Source organism: Phodopus roborovskii, unplaced genomic scaffold (assembly GCF_943737965.1).
Source record: "Phodopus roborovskii unplaced genomic scaffold, PHOROB, whole genome shotgun sequence".
NCBI lineage: Eukaryota > Metazoa > Chordata > Mammalia > Rodentia > Cricetidae > Phodopus > Phodopus roborovskii.
In genome coordinates, this window is record NW_026125052.1 from 29,332,851 (window position 1) to 29,351,984 (window position 19,134).

The 19,134-nt window shown below is 55.1% G+C and overlaps 1 protein-coding gene across 2 annotated transcripts; it reads right to left on the reverse strand.

Moving 5' to 3' along the window:
- Window position 1: 1 nt before the first annotated feature.
- Window positions 2-17,500, reverse strand: Hid1 (HID1 domain containing). Of its 2 annotated transcripts, none has more exons than XM_051180280.1 (19): window positions 17,323-17,500; window positions 11,582-11,731; window positions 10,783-10,953; window positions 10,084-10,197; window positions 9,392-9,498; window positions 9,127-9,243; window positions 8,017-8,239; window positions 7,787-7,843; window positions 6,564-6,704; window positions 6,313-6,403; window positions 5,958-6,109; window positions 5,770-5,848; window positions 3,844-4,008; window positions 2,547-2,774; window positions 2,150-2,256; window positions 1,597-1,677; window positions 991-1,082; window positions 703-861; window positions 2-459 (listed from the first exon to the last, which is right to left on the reverse strand). In XM_051180280.1, exons 1-19 carry the CDS (start codon window positions 17,386-17,388, stop codon window positions 396-398), a joined length of 2,364 nt encoding a protein of 787 aa, XP_051036237.1. In that variant the 5' UTR covers window positions 17,389-17,500; the 3' UTR covers window positions 2-395. The 2 variants fall into 2 exon arrangements, with proteins under 2 accessions (XP_051036237.1, XP_051036228.1); XM_051180271.1 differs by having other exon boundaries at window positions 3-459; window positions 10,084-10,200.
- Window positions 17,501-19,134: the final 1,634 nt, after the last annotated feature.

Below are 19,134 nucleotides of genomic sequence, written 5' to 3' on the forward strand. Positions count from 1 at the left end.
AGGAGAGGGCCTGAGGCTAGGGAGCCAGGACTTTCTTCACTGTGACCCGGTGCCCCAAGGGGAAAACCTATCAGGGCACAGTGAGCTTGCAGCTTCCAGGAGCAGGGCAATACAAGGGCAGCTCTTGAAGGAGGAGCCAGCGTGGGCAAGGGCTCTGGTGGGACTCGCGTCTCTGGAGACAACAGGCTCCGAGAACAGCCTAGAGGGCAGGGGGTACGTCTTCTTTCTCCCTGTTGTCCCCAGCCACAGCGGGCACCTGGGACCCGCCATCCAGGCCCAACCACTCTCCTCGCCCCACGCCCTGATGTAGGTCCTTTAAAGCTTGGAACAATGGGTTAGGGAGCACTGGGTCTAGGACCAGCCTTCCTGGCCCTACTGTCTTCCGGTCCCCATCCTCACACCCGCTGGATCTCAAACAACTTCACATCCGTGTCGTACCAGATGGGTGGGTCCACATTCCTATAGAGAGAGCGGGCTGTCACCTTCTAGAAGGGAGCGCCTTGAAGCAAAGGAGCTAGGTAGCTACAAGGTCCCCACCCATCCCGGTGCCCCCACTCTGGGCGATGAGTGCCCATCCTCAAACAGATTGGTTGGCATTGGCCCCACTGTGGAGGAACCCAGAGCTATATCCCGGGTGGGCAGTCCTCATGTAGACCCGTACCCACCCTGGGATGTAACTTCCCTGCCCCTCACAGGGCCTACCTCAAATAGATGACACCCCACATGTAGGTGCGAAACCACATGGCGGTGCCTGAGTTTGCCTGGTACTTTCGGATAAGGATCGGGTGGGGCACAGGCAGGAGTCCCACTAGGGTGCCATGCTGCAGGAACCTCAGGATCTCAGATTCATCCGTCAGGCCCCTAGAGGAAAAGGCGGGGCCTCCAGAATGCTCAGAACCCCGAGGGGTGTGCTCCCCGTCACTCACACCCACCCCAAGCCTGGGCTGGCCCCTCTCCAGGGCCACCTACCCACCGAGCTTCCAGACTCACTTGTCAATGCAGATCTTCTCTACCTGGGGGACCAGCACCTGCAGCAGGCGCATGATGGTCTGCAGTGGCAACTTGGACTTCCAGGACAAGATCTGTGAGAGCCACACCCAGAGCTCTGGGACAGGCTTGACCATGACCCAGAGCCACAGCCCCCCAGGACACTGTGCTCAGCATGGCCTGCGTCTAGCAGGGCCTGTGAAGGGGAATCGGTGCTAATGGGAAGAGCCCAGGCTGCGCTGAGCAGCGCCACAGGCCAGCTGCCGCGCCTCGTGCCTTCCGGAAGACTGTCCCCTATAATCCTCACAATGGCTGGATGGCACGATCTTAAGGGTGTTTATTACCCCCTTCCAGAGCAATCAGTGGGGCTCCCAGGAAACACACAGGGAGTGGGAGCCATTTGGGGAGGAACACACAGGGGTGATTGACAAAGGAATTGGTCATCTGCAGAAAGGTCAAGCGGAGGCAAGGCCGTGCAACTGGAAGGGCTGTCCCTCGGCCTGGCTTCTAGGCCAAAGGTCTTTGGTCTTCTAACCCCATCCAGAGCTGGAGCACTGACAGACCCTGCTCTACGCCATCCACCCAAACCCCAGCTCCCGGCTCCCTCACCCAATCTGACGTTGGGCTCCACTGGCCACTGGCTGATGTACTGGACAACCGCCGTTGCTCTCTCCATGTTTGACTGGGCTCCTGGCTCCCAGAAAGGAATGGAAGTGACCGGGGAAGGAATGGGTACAGGGTGCAGCCACAGAGCAACAACGTGTCTCCTCTGACCCCATCACAGGGCTACAGGGAGGTTGGCGGCACCCAAGAGGTGGGTCCAGGCCTGTACCCTTTGCCCTGGGCCCAAGGCCTGGCCCAACCCAGCCCAACCCAGCCCAGCTCAGTGACAGGTTTAGGGCCAGGGGCTGACAGAGAAGGCAGGGTAAAGGCCGGACTCAGATAAGGTTGGTGGATGAGGAACCTGAAGGTCCCAGGCTTTGCCAGGGAGACGTCTGTAATTGCCCCCCCCCCTCGCTCAGCAATGCCAGCCCTGATTCCCTTGTTCTATGCAGCAGCCTCAGCATGTCCTGGGCTTGCCCATTCCTACACTTCAGGGTTCAGAGAGAAAGGCAATAAGTTTTGATGCTCAGCACCACCCTCCAGGCATCCCAGTACCTACCCGTTCAGACGGGCTGCCTTCCCCTGAACTTGGCTGGGATTCAGGCTCTAGGGATCGCAAAGTACCATCTTCCGATACCTGGGATTTCTCTGTCAGCTTGTCAATGCCTGGGTGAGACACAGGAGGGAGGGAGAGGGGCATGCCACGGTACCCCTCCCGGCTCCAGAGGTGCTGTGTCCGCCCTTCCCTTCCCAGAGCCACTGTCAGCTCTGAGCCCTGTCCATGTCTGTCCCCTGACCCCTGCCGAGCTCCTTTCTAGGCCCACCCAATACTTCCACCCCACATGCCACTGAATTCCTCTTCCCCGGCTTTCTAGACAGGAACGACACCATGGAGATCACACCCAGTGCCATCTCCAACCAAGTCCCATACTCTCCCAGCCTGACAGCATCCACACCTGGAGTGGCCACCAGGCTGGTCTTAAGGGTGCCTGGTTCTGCCGGGGCAGCAGGGCGGGAGCCCTCCATGGAAGCACCCTCCTGGGAACCAGCGCGGGACAGGGGCTCCGGCGTCTTCCGCCGCCGCTGGAGCGCCTTGTGGATGGAGGGTGGATCAGTGGGCAGGTTGGCCAGCTGGTGGAAGACTCCACGTTTACGGATGATAGCGTAGACCAGGTTGGAGTTGCCTGTGGGAGGAACATGTCTACCCTCACATCGCTTCCCACTCTGCGTCTGAGATGGCTTCCAGTACTAGAGGGCAAGTTGTGAGACAGAACCCTTTCATCCCCCAGGGGTAAAAACTGGTACAGGGTGCCCAGAGCAAGATGGGTGCAGCGGCATGGATGTCAGTGGCCACAGCAGATAGGAGAGATACCAAAAAGCTATGTTGTTTGGGTGTCCAGATGTTAGGCTATGGGAAACAGCTGCGCCCTGAGCTCCCCCAGTACCCGTCCTCTGGTATCTTGAAATCTCCTTGCAGCCCGGCACTAAGTGGGTGTCATCTGGCATGGTGGGACAACCTGAGCCCTCTTCTCTCCACACCCACCCTCTCAGTGACACACAGAGACATCTGGGACACTGTTGTATGTGCCTATCCTCCATCATCTACCGCTCTAGTCCTGGCTTGCACCATCCTGCTTTTAGCTTAACGTCTGCCCAGGGCCTTTGCACATCCCCTTCCCACGAAATGCTTTTATGCCCACCTTACTCTCATTCATCACTCAATCATACATCTAAATTTTACTTATTTTGGAAATAGTAACAATAGTTGTGTGTAGTGCTTTTACTGTGAGTTACTAACCCCCCTTAATCTCTAAGAAAGGGCCTTTTGTTGTTTGTTCTTGTTTTATTTTTGGAGACAGGGCTTCTCTGTGTAGCTCTCTGTAGACCAGGCTGGCCTCAGACTCAAGAGATCCACCTGTCTGCAGAACACATGGATAGCAAGTTCTGGATTTGCACCTGTGACACTGGTAAGGCACCTGTTTCGACAGCCAGCAGGCTCCTGACGCTCTGAGTTCCAGCCACCCAACAATAAACGAACTCTTTAGGGTCAGGCTGACAGCCTAAAAACTCCCTCTGCGACTCCACGCCCAGCTGTGAGCTCCAGGAGGGGTGGCAAACATCTGCTTTGACTCCTCGCTGCACTCCCTGTGCCCAGGTACTCAATGCATGCACACCGAAGGAACGGGCCAACAGGCAAGATTCCTGGGGTAGGGCTTCCCCCAAGCCAAGCCAGGGGCTCAGGTCAGGCCTCACCATCAAACTGGTACTGGATAATGTTGTTGAAGACCTCCAGGAGGAAGAAGACCAAATGGTGGTTCTGGGACGCCGAGAAGAGGAACCAGGTGGTAGAGAAGGCCTCCAGCAGGTGAAGCAGCTTGTTGGCAGTCACCATGGACAGGCTCTTGAGGTAGGGTGACACTGTAAGGGAGGAGCCAGCTTGAGCTGAGCGGGACCATCCCTGGAAATTCCAGGCCAGGGAAAAACAGCTCACCTCAACCGATCTCCTGTGTCCCCAGCTACCTGCAGAGCCCCCCCCACCCCACCCCACCCCACCCCACCCCACCCCACCCCCCGCCAAAGGCGATGCGGGCCCTGCAACCTCAAAGGCACACTCAGCTCATCTCTCCCAGGCACCCTCCCCAACACAGAAGGAGGAAGGCCAGTGAGGAGAGTGTAGATAGAGACTGGGACTGAGAGAGGATCAGTTCCCCAGCAACAAAATGACAGGGTGGGGTACTAACACGGGGAGGGACAGGACATCAAGAGCGACAAGCGGCTGTCATTAGATACATATCCCTCAAGACAGCTTTGTGAGTGGGATTCAGAGAGGAAACCATAGTTTGACCCGTGTCCCTGTCCCCTGACTTTTTCCCTGGCTCCGCTGAAGGCCCCTGAGGGTGGGACTGTCTTGGTCACAAAAGTCCCTGCTTAGTGGACACTCAGTTGGGACTTGTAAAATAGAATCAATGGATCTACTAAGGGAAAAGTCCAGTGCTCATAACCCAGCTAGAGACCTTAGGACCCACTGTGCCACCCCCAGACACTCAGAAGTCCAAACCACAGCATGGTTAGCGTTTACTGTCCCCGTGACACAAGTTAGAATCACCTGGGAAGAGAGCTCAGCGAGGAATTATCTAGACAATGTTCACGTGTGGGCATGTGGGGGAGGGGTGTCTTGACTGTTAATTAAGGTGGGAAGAGCCACTATGAATGTGGGTGGCACTATTTCCTAACCTGGGCTCTGAGCGGTTGAGCATAAAGGAAGCTAGATGAGCCTATACAGCCAGGCATCGAGCCACAATGTTAGCTTCTCTGTCCCTGGCTGTGGAGGTCATGTGACTAGCTGTTTCAGTTCCTGCCTTGACTTCCCCTCAACAATGAGTTGTAACCTGGAATTATAAGTCAAATCAATGCAAGGGAATCTGTTACAGTGACAGGAATATAAAGTAGACCCATCAACATACCACACCAGCCAAAAGACATCCACGAAAGCCATTCTACTCTAGACTACCGCTACCCATCTTGCTGGACCCCCAGCTAGCCTGAGCCTTCCTGCCTGCATTTCTAGAGAGCAGCCTGCAGCTCCAAAGATGCTGTTGGTACCCCCACACTGAAACCCCAACACCCCAAACCTTTACTACCCAATTAATAGCCAGCAGTCATATGTGACCATTAAATGTCTGCAATACAGCCAGTCTCAACTGAGATGTCTTTCGTGAACAGAACTTTGAAGACTGGATATGAAACAGAACATTAGACTATCTCAATGATTTTTTTTATAGTTTCTTCACATTTAAGAGGCAGTATTTTAAACTTAGAAGATTAGGTAAAGTATATTCTAAAACTTTACAGAAATTTTATTTGTTATGCATGGTGTGTGTGTGTGTGTGTGGTCATAGGACAACTTTGTGGTGTCAATTCTCTCCATCCACTTTTATGGCTGACTTGCATGGCAAGAGCTTTTACTCGATGAGCCGTTTCATAGGCGGATGAGCCGTTTCATAGGCGCTCTGAAGCTTTTATCACCTGTCTGGTTGCCCCTTATACTGTACTAGAAAAGTCAGCAATAACGTGGCTTTGCTATTGCAGGCAACGAAGCCAGGGACCTGATTGCCGTTTGGCCTGTGGCCTAGCACCACCTGCTGGTGAGCATGGGGAAGACAGGCTCCGGGCCCCTACCGTTGACCACAATGGTGAGCAGGCAGTCAAAGAGGGGTTGCAGCCGCTGGTGACCACTGGTGATGATTTTGTGGAATACCTACGCAGGAAGGGCGAGGGGTGGCGTGAATTACCCACCATCTCCAGACTCAGCCTAGAAGAGAATGTCACCCCCACACCCACAAGGCTGACCACGCACACCCCCTTACCACGATGAGCAAATCTGCATGTGTGCCTGTGAAGACGGGAATGTCCATGGGCACGCGCACTGAGTAGGGCTTGTTCAGCCGCACCCCAAAGTTCCTCTCCCCACTCAGGAGCAGCAGGATGAAGACCCCAATGTGCATCAGGCCCACCCGAGCTGAGGTACACAACACAGGGGGAGCCACGTGAGCGGGGAGGGGAGGGCTTAGCAAAGACCCAGCTCCAGGGGCTCAAGGGAGCCCCGTATGGAAGGTTAGGGCACCAGGTCTGAGTTTCTGGGAGGCAGGACAGACTGGCTGGACCCCACCCGAAATCAAGACCCCATATCGACCCCAGGATCACAGACCCACTACTTCATACATTGATCTGCCCGGGCGTCGTTGAGGAAATAGAGGATAGGGACCAGGATATCCAGCACATCACTGCTCTTCAGGACAAAGAACAGGAATTTCTGGGAACGAGAAGGGACAGGTGGCCTGAGTCAGTGAGAGAGGGCTGGCTCTCCCCCACCCTCTCCCACCCAGGCTATGCCAGTCCTTGGATTCTGCGGACCCCACTACGTCCTTCCTCCATGTCTGCTGGCCTCGGGCCGCGCCCCGGAGCCCACTCACCTTGTTGAAGTCACAGAGTTTCCAGAAGAGAACCAGCAGTTCCTGGTGAAACTGGATTTTCTTTGTGGAGTTGGGAAGGTAGGTTTGGAGCAGAGGGTTGGACAGCAGCCGAGCTATCCCCTTGAGGATGAACTGGAAGTCCTGGGAAGGCAGAGCAGGGGTCCCTCCAACCCATCTCCCTACAGCTCTGGATACCCCATACAGACCTCTCCATTCTCCCATGTCCTTATCAATGTCCTATAACCTTAAAATCTCCAGGCCAGAGGCCCAGGTTTGGACATTACTGCTAGCACCCTGGAAAGCGGAGCCTCTGCCTTCCCTCCAGCAAGTCAGAGGGTCCCCATGCAAGGCTGCAGGCTCCCGGTAACCCCCAGATGGACCCCTGAACCAGGCTCCCTGACCATATGTATTCTTCGTTGACAGGGACTGTCCTTCACCCCATTCCCAGCACCTTACCCTTCCCCCCATCATACAGTTCTCATAGAGCTGTCATTTACTAGGCACACGCCACAGGCTGGGCTATGCTCAGGTTTGATCTTGGGGGTGGATCAGCTACAGTCCCTCACTGTGCATCAGGGTCCCAGGAACTGTAGCACCTCTCCTTGAGTCTGCCTGGACACTAAGGCCACCTCTGAACCCCAACATCACAGCAACCCCTCTTTGAGATGCTGCCTTGGTTACCCTGGCCCAGCTGGGGCTATGTATCCTCTGATTTCTTTCCTTCTTTTATTTATTTACTTGGTTTTGGTTTTGGGTTTTTGAGACAGGGTTTCTCTGTGTAACAGTCCTGGCTGTAGACCAGGCTGGCCTCGAACTCACAGAGATCTGCCTGCCTCTCGAGTGCTGGGTTAAAGGCATGTGCCACTGTGCCCAGCGTATTTATTTACTTTAAAAGACAGGGTCTCCTGTAGCCCAGACTAGACAAGAACAACTCTAAATTTTTAAACCTCCTGCTTCCGCTTCCCAGATACTGGTTGTACAGCCGTGCGCCTCACGTCCTGACTGTATAATGCTGGAGACTGGAGTGAGGGCTTTGTACACATTAAGCAAGAGCTCTCTCTACCAGTTGAGTCGCATACCCCAACTCCCAAGTATTGCCATCACTGTTTCACTTAGGGTGACCATGTTCCTTCATGCATGGGGACAGGACTCCTCTATCCCCGCAAACTCAGGGCCACTGTAGAAGGTGGGCAGTTAGACGCCTCCTGCTATGGCTGACTCACCTCCTCACGATGAATGCGGGACAGGTAGTTCACAAACAGGTTCTCGGGCCCTGGAGGCTGCCAAGAGGAAGAGCTCCGGTGAGCAGATCCTCCAGTCTGGTTTGCCAGGGTAGCGGCACCGGAACACCCCCAGGCAGACCAAGGGGCCCTTCCCATGTGTGCCTCTTTCCCAGGACCTCTGCTAAAGGAGATGCCATCTGTCCACAGCTACCTCTCCATCCAGTCCTTACCTCAGCATCATCCATGGCAGTGCCTGTGGTGGTACCATCCACCGTGGGGGTGATGCTGGCGGCACTGTCATGGTCCAAGGTGACAATAAGCACCTGCGCAGCCTCCTCCACCAAGGGCTCCCGATAGTCGGAGAAGAGCAGGTGGTTGTAGGGGATCCCGTAGCCCACAGGGTCATAGGCACACACGGTGTTGAGGAGGGAGGTGAAGAGAGGCAGTGCATGTCTGCAGGGGAGAGGAGAGCAGGGCAGAACTGCAGGGGTGCTCTGCGGGTCTACGTCTCCAGCCACAGAAGGAGCTGCTGAGCTACTGAGCTATAGGCTGGGACCTGGGAAGCAAAGGGTAAGCTCGTCTCTTCCTGAATAGAAAAACCCTCCCTGTCCATGCATGTGGCTGACCCTGGCCAGGGCCAGGCTGAGCCAAGAGCAGAGGATTCCTTGTGGAAAACACGCCCTCAGCCTTCTTCATTCTGTGGTCCACACGCTCCTCTGGGGCTTCGGACAAGCGGTTAGAAGTGCAGGGGAACCCGGTTCCATCCCCCGGCTCCCAGGCCACAGGATGACTTGGATCGGGTCCAGAAGATGTCAGGGCTCAAGTCCCTCATCTTACAGGTGAAGAGACTGAGATCCAGCAGTCAAGTGAGCCACAAAGGGAGGCAGTTTGCCTGATGGAGCTATGAGAAGAAACTCTGGCCAGCCTCTCATTGTGACCGGTGTTGTGGGGTCACTTGGGAGCCCTTCTCTTCTGGGGATAAAAAGAAACCCAGCAGGAAGCCAGCAAACCAGAGGAGGGGAGTCATGCTATGCAGAATCAGGAAAGTTAAACGTTTTAGAATACCACAGCCTACGCAGCCACCCTAGAGCAGGGCCTGCGCAGCTGGAGTCTATGTTTCAAACACTGTGTCCCACTAATGACTGCTGCGTGACACCCACATGTATTCTAGGCGTCCCCATAAGGTCCAGACCTCTCCATCCATCAGGGTGTTTCAAAGGTGTAGCTAAGTGGTGGTTTCAGGCCACCAGGGGGCAGCACCTCTCCCCAAATAAAGCCGACAGGGCTGGTGCTCAACTCATGAGTGTCTAGCAAGACTAGAAAGGCGCGCAGCCTCTCACCTGTTTTCTGTGGAACAAAAGAACTGCACCCAGGGGTTGGTGCTACCGCTCTCTGGAGATGGTGGCAGGTACATGGCCTCTGAGAAGCATGTCAAAAGCAGCTTCAACAGCTCCATTCTGCGGGAAGGACCGGAAAGGTTCATTAGGACCCCGCAAGGTCATAGAAAAAATGACTCCAGTCCTCCCTGTAAGGCTGAGGCTGGATGGTAAGTGGGCTGGGTCTTCTGGAAGGCCCCCTGGGTCTATGAGCTATACAAAGGCTTACCGGTTCATGTCGTGGATGTAGTTGGGCTGTGGGGAGTGAGCAAAGCCCACACCAGCCTCCCAGATGTATTCACAGCTGTCCAGGGAGTGGACATCTTCTGCAGAGTCCTAGGAAGAGGGAGTGATTGGGGGGGGGGTCACAAAACAAATAGCCATGTGAGGCAGGCCCAGACAACCCAAGCTTCCCAATTCCCGTTGCAGCAACCTAACCCAGTATTTTCCTTGAGACAGCCCCTCCCCCCACCATGCCCTAGGTCCTAGTGTACAAGGGGAGAAACTAATGTCGGATTTCTTTAAAAGCTCACTTTTCTTCAGTCTTACATTGACTGTTTTATTTGCTGAGTCCAGTCGGAGGCAGGGAAAGGAGGGAGGGGAAGGTTTGTGGGGATGGGGTGTGGCAAGAAGGGAGAAGGATTCCTGGTGGAGGCCCTGAGTAAAAAGGGCTTCCTGGTCCCAGCCCTGCACCCCTCCCGCCTCAGGCAGAGAGGACAATGGGTGCTTGTGCACAGCTGCCTGGGAGACAGGGGCAGGCCCCACACCAGCTGGCCCCTCTCCAGCTGCGCCACCCCTTACCCCACCCAGGGTAAGTACAGCTGTCAGCCTTGCTCTCCTGCACCCTGCATCTCCTGGCCCAATGGGGGTCTGAGCCCGCCCCCCCGGGGGGCAGGGCACAGCGGGTGGGGGGGGTCTCACCACATTGTTCCTGCGGTGGCTCTGCACAGTGAAGTCTGGGCAGAAGAGCAAGTCAGCGATGGCCAGGAGCAAGGACTCAGCCAAGGGGCGAGCAGACTCATCATCTTCTTCACCCTGCTAGAGATAGATGCCGGTTGCTCAAATAGATGCCGGTTGCTCAGTGGAGGCTGGCCGAGGAGAGGTGCTCCCTGGCCTGGGGGGGCTTGGGGCGTGGAGGACAGGGACTGGATCTCAGCAGGCATGCGTGGGCAGAGGCAGGAAGAAGTAGAAGAAATAGGAAATGAATCCCTGCTTACCCCAAACCTCCCTTAGCCATGAGAAAGCAGAGACAGGAATTGGGGAACAGTGAGGAGCCGCCCTCCTCAGCCCGGTGCCAGGCACCAAGCTCAAGCGCCTCAGCTCTCTTGGGAATCATGGGATCCCAACCCTTGGCGCTTGCCTGGGGATAAGCCCAGAGCAGGTGCGGTCTGGGAGAAGACAATACGGTCCCTCTGGACCTTCTAATGACAGTCACGGGGCCCTATCCCTGAAGCCCTGCTCCAGGATATAGGGGGGCAAAGACCCCTTGGGAGGGAAACCTAGGGCCTGAAAAATTGGTACTGGATCCTCTCCTCTCAGCGGCACACCCCCCCCTTAGCCCCCATCCCCACACTTCTGAATAGCAGGCTCCTCCCACCCGCCCCGGCCAGGCCCACAGACCCCTCCACGCCCTGCCCCGGGCACTGTGGACCAGAAGAAGCCCCTCCAGTCGGGGTCCTCGAAGATGTAAGGCAGCACTCGGGTGAGCAGCCGACTGCAGTTCAAGACCACCTGTCTCTCCTTCTCCGAGTGACAGCCACTCTCTGCTCCTTGTACCAGCTTCTCCACGGCCTGTGGGGACAGGCAGCAAGGGCCACATGTGAAGGGGCCCTTTGGGTTCAGGCCACCCAGGCCGAGGTGTGGTTTAGACGCAGGCCTTGAGTCCCAAACACTCGGGAGGCAGAGGCAAGTGGATCTCTGTGAGTTTGAGGTCAGCCCAATCTATATAGTGAGTTCTAGGACAGCCAGGGCTACGCAGAGAAACCCAGTCTCAACAAAACAAAACAAACAGACAAACCCCAGGTTCAGTTCCAATGCCTACATGGTGGCATCTGCTACTCCAGTTCCATAGGTATCAAACATGCATATTACATGAACACACAGGCAGAACACTCACACTCATAAATAAGTCTAAGATTTTAAAAATCTATAATAGAGAAAATAACAGCAGCGCCTTATGGAGAATGCAAAGTGAGCTAGTGTGTGGAAAATACCGACCAAGGGCAGATAAAGCGCTCCTAAATGGTGGCCACCATTACTTTCCCCTCAACTCTACCAAGGAGAACTTGAGGCATAGAGACTGGTCCTCCAGGACCCAGGGATGGGGTCTTCCAATGTGTGCCCTGACTTTCTGCAGACTGGCTCATTGGGCTACCCCGGGGAGGGCGAAACCAGCAATAAGAGGCCAGACAGCCCTTACCTTGTAGCACAAGGTGGCCAGGTTAGAGGGTGACTCCTCTCGCACAGCACGAATCTCTGCTGCTGGTACCAATGCAAAAACATCCTGCACCGAGGTGGCTGTGTCTGCCCAGAACTGGTCCCAAAAAGCATCGTCGGTGGCCTCCACGGGCTACGGGGGATCCAGCACCCAGAGTTACACAACATCTTCCCCACAGTCACAGCAAACCCTGGCTGGGAGACACGGCCACCACCCACCATCCCAGCCAGCGTCCAAGAGCTCCCAGTCTGGATGAAGGGCTGCCTGGAGACAGGGCCAGCAGTCAGATAAATATTCATCTATATCCGTGAGATGGGTGGTCAGGCATCAGCTAGGCACCGAAGCCAACTGAGTCCCCAGTCACCTCTGTCATCCTCACCAGGCCATATCCCAAGGCCACACCAGGAGGTCAAGTGTCTAGAACCCAGACCAAGGCTCGCCCCAGAGGAAGACAACAAAGGGCATGTGCACTCCATTTACACTCACCGATGCTGTGTTCTCACTCTCAACCGATTCTCAGCACATCTACCAAGTGCCGACCCCAGTGAGCTCACTGACCTCTCCTCCCCACACGCTCCTCTCAGTACCCACTGCTGGTCCGTGCTGTAGGTCCAGTCACCTTCTGGGAGCTCCAGCCTCCGAAGTTACCCCTCTAGGTGCTGTCTGAACACTGCCTGCAACCCCACGCACCAAAGCAAATGGCCTGCTGGGTCAAATCTAAACTTCACCCCAACGCTGTTAATAGAGTGTGTGTGTAGCATGCCCACAGCCCTGGAGTGGATCAAGGTCAGAATGGGATTCAGTAGACACATGGGGCTGGAGAGATGGCTCACAGGTTAAGACTCCTGCTCTTCCAGAAGTCTTGAGTTCAATTCCCAGCCACTACCTGGTGGCTCATAACCATCTATAGTGGGATCTGATGCCCTCTTCTGGTGCAAAAGTATACATGCAGATTGAGCACACACACACTCACACACATACACACATACACACATACATACATACATACATATATGATAAATAAATAAATAAATCTTAAACACACACAGAAGCCAGGTGTTGGTGGCGCACACCTTTAATCCCAGCACTCAGGAGGCAGCAGCAGGTGGATCTCTGTGAGTTTAAGACCAGTCTGGTCTACAAGAGCTAGTTCCAGGACAGGCTCCAAAGCCACAGAGAAACCCTGTCTTGGAAAGCAAACAAACAAAGGACACGCTCATGGGTGCTGGAGATGGCTCAGAGGTTAGGAGCACATGCGCCCTTACATCTGATTCAGGCTCGGTTCCCGTTAACTCCAGCTCCAGGGAATCTGGCTCCCTCTTCTGGCCTCCATAGACTCATGCACATTTGTGCCACACATACAAAGAAATACACATAAATAAAAATAAAATTTTTAAATATAAAATTTGTGGTCTTGGAATGACATAGACAGTCATACAAGTAAATGACCAAGGCAACCAGTCTAGAGGATAAATTTCATTTCTAGAACCCCCCCCCTTCTCTGTGCTGGACAACCTCCTCCACCATGCAAATAGTTTTATGTCAGTTTGATGCAGACTGGGATCATTTGACAGGAGGCAACCTCATGGTGAGTGTACTGGTGCACACCTTCAATCTCAGCACTTGGGAAGCAGAGGCAGGCAGAGCTCTGAGTTCAAGGCCAGCCTGGTCCACATAGTAACTTCCAGGACAGCTACACAGAACACAAAGAAACTCCTGGGTTCTATAAGAAAGGCTGAGCAAGTCATGGGAAATAAGCCAGGTAAGCAGCATTCCTCCATGGTCTCTGAATCAGCTCCTGCCTCCAGGCTCCTGCCCTGCTTGGGTTCCTGTCCTGACTTTGATGATGAACAGTGATGTGGAAACATAAGCCACATCAGCCCTTTCCTCCCCAAGTCGCTTTGGTCATGGTGTTTCATCTCTATGTACAGGCTCCTACCAGGGAACCCCCAGCCCCAATCTCCACTCATCACATTCACTTTGTTTTGTTTTGTTTTAGCAGACAGGGTTTCTCTGTGTAGGCCATCCTGGAACTCACTCTGTAAACCATGTTGGCCTTCTACAGAGGATCTCTCCCGGAGATCTTCCAGGGGTCCCCCCCCCCCCGCCTCTGCCTCCCACGGCGTGTGCCATCACATCTGGCTAAGTTATCATATTCTTGACTTAGGTCTAGATGCTCCTGCCCCTGCCCAGCAGCCCAGCAGCCCTTTGTCCCTGGCTCGCAGTTGAGGCAGGTGACAGGTGCTGAAATAAATTGTCATGAATCCTGAGAAGGCTTAGTGTGGGGGTGGGGGTGGGGGGGCACCCTGCCCAAACCCAAGGCTGGGGCTGCACACTTCACCACAGTACCCACTCCCTGAACAAAAATCCCCCCACTCCACTCTGGGGAGCCCTAGAGTAACACGTGGCTGCAGCTTCAGCCCCAGAACTGGTAGAGCAAGTTAGCTGGAGGTAAACAAAGGCCAGGGAGAGGCCCTGGGACTGGTTTGCTATACCTCAGCTCTACAGCCACCTGATACACGTGGGGGTTGGGCAGGAGCTGGGGACCCTGTCCTAGTGGCCTGGAGCCACAGTGGAGTGCGAAGACGTTCTCAGAATGCCAGTGGAACTGCCCCCATATACCCAGCCCACCTCCCAGGTAGTCACCACCCTTAAAGGGGCAGAAGCCCAGCTGAGCACAGATGGACCTGACCTCTGACCTAGCATCACCTAGGGACTGAAATCCTAAGAGGTCACACTTAGAAGCAGAGGGGAAACACTTCAGAAACAAGCTATTATGTTCCTGCCCACTCCAACCTCATCATGGAACTCTCTGTGTAGACCAGGCTGGCCTTACAACCATAACCCTCCAGCCCCAGCCTCCCAAATGCTAGGATCACACCACACCTGGCTGTAGAAATCAAACCATCACACCTTCACATCCCCTCACGTAGTGGAGACTGAACATAGGACCCCATGATTAATCTCAGCTTGCACCTCCTCCCCCATCCCACTGAGCCTTAGGCTTCTGCATTGGTTGAAGGAACCAGATATAGCTTTAAAAAATATTTTATTTTTTATTTATGTCTCTGTGTGTGTGTGTGTGTGTGTGTGTGTGTGTGTGTGTGTGTGTGTGTGTGTACATGCACGAGGGTGCCCACAGAGGCCAGAAGAAGGTGTTGGATCTCCTAGAGCTGGAGTCATAGGCAGTTGTGAGCCACCCATATGGGTGTTGTGAACCACTCTTCATCTGAAAGATTAACAAGCCCTCTTAACCACTGAGCCGCTTCTCCAACCCCCAGCTGTGGCTTTAACAGTCTCCTTCTGGAGTCAGGGTGGCAGGGGGCAAAATCAGCTGTGATGAGGACGATCTGTCCTGACAGGTGATCAAAGCGCTCTAGGCATACACGTGTGTGCATGGGAACACTCGCCTATCAGCTATTACCCTGGCCTGCAGCACAGCATCCTCAGATAGGCAGGATGGGGGGGGGGGAGGGGTGTCTCTGAACCTGTAATGTCCCACCCTGGGGCCCCAGCCAAGTAAGGAGACAGGAAACACAGCCAAAGTGCCGGCCTCGAGTTAAGGTTAAGCCCAGCCCAGGGCTGGCCAACAGGGCAGGAAATAAAACAGGATGCTGTCAGGAAAGCAGGCAAAGCCGGCCTGCAAGCGCCCAGGCCCTGGCTGCAGGAGAAGAATCCTACCCCCAAAGCACAGCCTCTGAGGGTCTGGAAGTGAGGCCATCCTGTGGTCGACACGCCTGAAGCACCCTGGGCACAATCTCAGACTCTTGAATCCCAGCTGCCCAAAGCTGATCACTGCAGAGGGTCCAAGGCTTCGACCCCCTCCCACCTGGGAGAGCTCCATGTTTACCAGTGAGCCGGCTCAGCAGCAAAGAGTCTTGATAACAATGCTTGGTAAAAGCACTTTCTGCTTGCTGATATGCAAGCCTAATAGCCCAAATTCAATCATTAGGATCCACAGGGTGGAAGAAGAGAGCTGACTCCCACAGGTGAGCCTCCACACACATACCAGGTACACATGTACACACGGTGCGCGCACACACACACACACACACACACACACACACACCGAAAACAAATAATGTAAATTGAAAAGATGGAGGAGGAAGGGGGGAGAGAGGAGGAGGGAAAAGAGGAGGAGGAAGAAGAGGAGGGAAAGGCGAAGGGGGAGAGGGAGGGAGGGGAAGATGGGGAGTAGCCCAGGCCAGGTCCCCAAGTCTACTCTAGGTCCAAGCAACTGTCTTCAGCTAAGGATGACAGACCACTCAGCCAGGAAAAGACACACGGAGCAGTATTCGGGGGAGGGTGCCAAAGCAGGGCACTGCCCACCTTCCTAGATCAGTCTGAGTTCTTCCTGCTCCCAAAAGACCTGCTGAGCCTACCATACCTTCCAGCAAGGCAGTACACAAGGAAGACACCCTCTCTCCTCAATGTAACCCTATACTGCGTGAGGTGCCCCACACCACCCTTTTCCGCAGCCCACAGACCTAGAGCCTCCTCTCGGGGGCTCGGAAACAAGTCGTGGGGAAGTTCCGGTTCTCATCACCAAGTGCCTCTCGGCTGGAAAAGCGCTCTCGAGATAGAAGCCCTGACCTTTCCAAGGTGGGTAGCAGAGGGGGAGTAGAGGTCTGCCCTCTAAGGCTGTGTCTGGCTGGCTGTGGGAAGATGGCACTCCTGATCCCACTCAAACCGGCCAAGAACAATATAGAGCTCTGAGAACAGCAGGGTGGGGGTGGGGTTCCAGATGGCAGTAGGCCCAGAGCCCTTTGACAGACAGCCCCTGGCTGAGGAACTCCACGGTCAGCGTAGATTGGTGCCAGGGTTAAAGAGTGAGGAGTGGGCAAAGGAGAAACCTAGCGGGGTCAAGAGGTGTGTGCTGGAGATGAGAGGAGGCTTCGGTGACACTTGTGGAAAGACAGGAACAGGGATTGGGCTGACTGTACCCATAGCTCCCTCCCCAACAGACTAAAGGCAATCTGGGAGTCCCTCCTCATGCCGAAACCCAGAATCCCCGTTTCGGGTACCAGGATGCACAGCCAATCAGCTCCATCGGGCCCGGAGAAGCCCCTGGAGCATCCCTAGCTGGAAAGCTGGTTTCCCTAGGCCTGAGGACAGCTCCTCTCACCCGGCTGCAGCCGCCTGCCACTCTGTGAGCTCCTAGGAAGACCTGGGCCTTCCCTGCCCGCAGGCATCAACCAGGGCCCAGAGAGGCCGCGGCTGCCGCCGCACACCAGCTGTTTTCCCCGACCTCGGCAGGCGCCAGCCCGGCTTTGTTTGCATTGAGTCAGCCCGGGCTACGCGTCCCGGATCGTGGGCACTGAGGGCAGGAAGGAGAGCAGGGCGATGGATGGGTAGGTGGGAGCGGGAAGAGGCTGACTATGCGAGGCTGCCGGCACTGGGGGGCGGGACAGGGGGCGGATAGCGTTGTCGCCGCCGGCTTGCAGAGTAGGCACACGTCAGCCTAAGGTGGCAGCAGCAGTGCCCGGGAGAGTGTTCCCAGGGGAGAGGAGGCTTACACGGTGGGCTCCCAGGGGTAGAGATGGAGCCCTGAGGTACAGAGGGAAGATCCCGTTCCGGTGCATCCCCCTCTGGATTAGCGGGTCACCCTAGCCGGAGTGAGCCAAGTTCACTCAGCCCACCCCCACCCCCGCACACACACACCCCGCCACTGCCCTGCCCCCAGGCCGGGCAGGTGGATGAAGAGGCTGGGCCCCCGGGCGCACCTGCGTCTTCGTGGTCAGCTGGATCACCGCCTTCCGGAAGTTCAGCTTGGAGTCTGCAGACCCCATGTCGGTGGAGCCCGCTCCGGTCCAGCCCCGGGTTCCGACGGTGCCGCGGACTCGGGCTCTGGCTCTAGCTCCAGCTCGGCGGCCCCAGCTGCTCTCAGAGGAGCAGAGCGGAGCTGCGAACCCCGCCCGCCGCTGGCGTCGGCCCCGCCCCTTGAGGCCCCGCCCTTAGATCCGCCCCCAGAGGCCCCGCCTCTGCACCTGCCGTTCAGGCCTCCAGAGAAGCGGTCCAGAGTTCTCCTTGGAACCCAACTCCTGGTCCTACGTACTACAACCGAGTGTTGTCCCCATCCCATCTCCTCCTTCTGCACCCAGTCCCCAAGATCAAAATCCTCCTCATGGCTCATCCCCTGCCTCATTCCCGCCCTGTCCCCGGGGCCTGCAGTTTCTCCTCCAGCCATCTCTACCTCACTTTTCTGCTTCCCTACTAGTATTATTGTTGTTGTTGTTTGAGCATTTGTCTTTGTTTGTTTTGCTTTTTTGGGTTTTTGTTTGTTTGTTTCTCTTTCTGACCTGTCCAACCCATGGATACCCCAGCAGTTACTCCAACCACGCTACAGTCTTAGCCCTTGCTTGTATGGAAGGAGGAGCTGACTCAGTGTCTCTGTTCCAGGAAGGCAGCTGAGCACCTAGCTGTCAATGAAAGATCCCTCGGGTCTTGACCCGTCTCTGGTCCCCTAGCTTTCCTGGGAACTCCTTGAAGAGCAGAGGAGAGGGCATACAACACCGCGTCTCTGTAGGACCGCATCACAGAACCTACTCTTAGGAGAACAAGGGAGTTACTTACGGTGTCGCCCAGTACACTTTGTTTTGGGAGTTTATCTTAGGTTGGCCTCAAACTCACTGTTACTGATTTTGAACTTTTAATCCATGTCCCCAGTGCCAGGATAACAAGTGTGCACAACCAGCATTGTTCTCGTGAGGTGCTGCAGATCAAAACCGGGGCCTTGTGCATACTAGGTAAGCACTCTAATGCTTAAATTAAGGATAATAGCTGGATACACAATAATAATAATAATAGCAGCTAGCATGCACGTGAAATCTCAGACCCGTGGTGAAAACAGGAGGGCAGAAGCCCCAGTCATCCTTGACACATAGTGAGTTTGAGGCCAGCCTTAGAAAAAAGAAGTCAAGTCCAGAACCCCTCACCCCCAGACAGTAGTGTTTGGTCTACATAGTGAGCCAAACAATATAGGGGGAAAAAGTGGTATTTCCCGACACCGCCATCCTACTGTGTCTGAAAGCTTCTGGGAATCCTGGGTACTTCAAAACAAGGCGACTTTACCCCAAACAGGAATCCTCAAGTTGGAGCAGGTGTGGAGGCAGGGAGAGGGTGCATGGTACCACTCTTCACAGAACATGCCACAGCACTGGGTAACTCCAGCTTTCCTCCAAAGGTGTGTTATCCCTGCCCTGAACAAAACCCTGGGCATGCCCCAGGGCTTGTCACTCTAAAATAATAAAGGCTTCCTTTATTAGGAAAAACAAACAGACATACCACCTAGCCAGGTATGGTAGCACAGGCCTTTATTCCCAGCACACAAAAGGTGGAGGCAGGTGTATCTCCTTGGGTTCAAAGTCATCCTGTTCTACATAGTTGGCTCCAGGCCAGCCACAGCTACATAATGAGACCCTGTGTCAAACAAACAAACAAACAAATATCTGGTAACATTCCACAGCTGGCAGCACCGACGTCACTGGCCAGTGGGCTTCTCAAAGACTCCTAAGCAGGCCGTCAAATTTTCTTTT

Bases quoted from the DNA above. Each gene is read 5' to 3' on its own strand.
- Hid1 (XM_051180271.1), bottom strand. From the start codon at position 17,388: ATGGGGTCTGCAGACTCCAAGCTGAACTTCCGGAAGGCGGTGATCCAG. The intron at 11,732-17,322 runs GTGCGCCCGGGG...GATCCCCCGTAG, and splicing joins AGCTGACCACGAAGACGCAG to CCCGTGGAGGCCACCGACGA. The intron at 1,083-1,596 runs GTGAGGGAGCCG...TGGCTCTCACAG, and splicing joins GGAGCCCAACGTCAGATTGG to ATCTTGTCCTGGAAGTCCAA.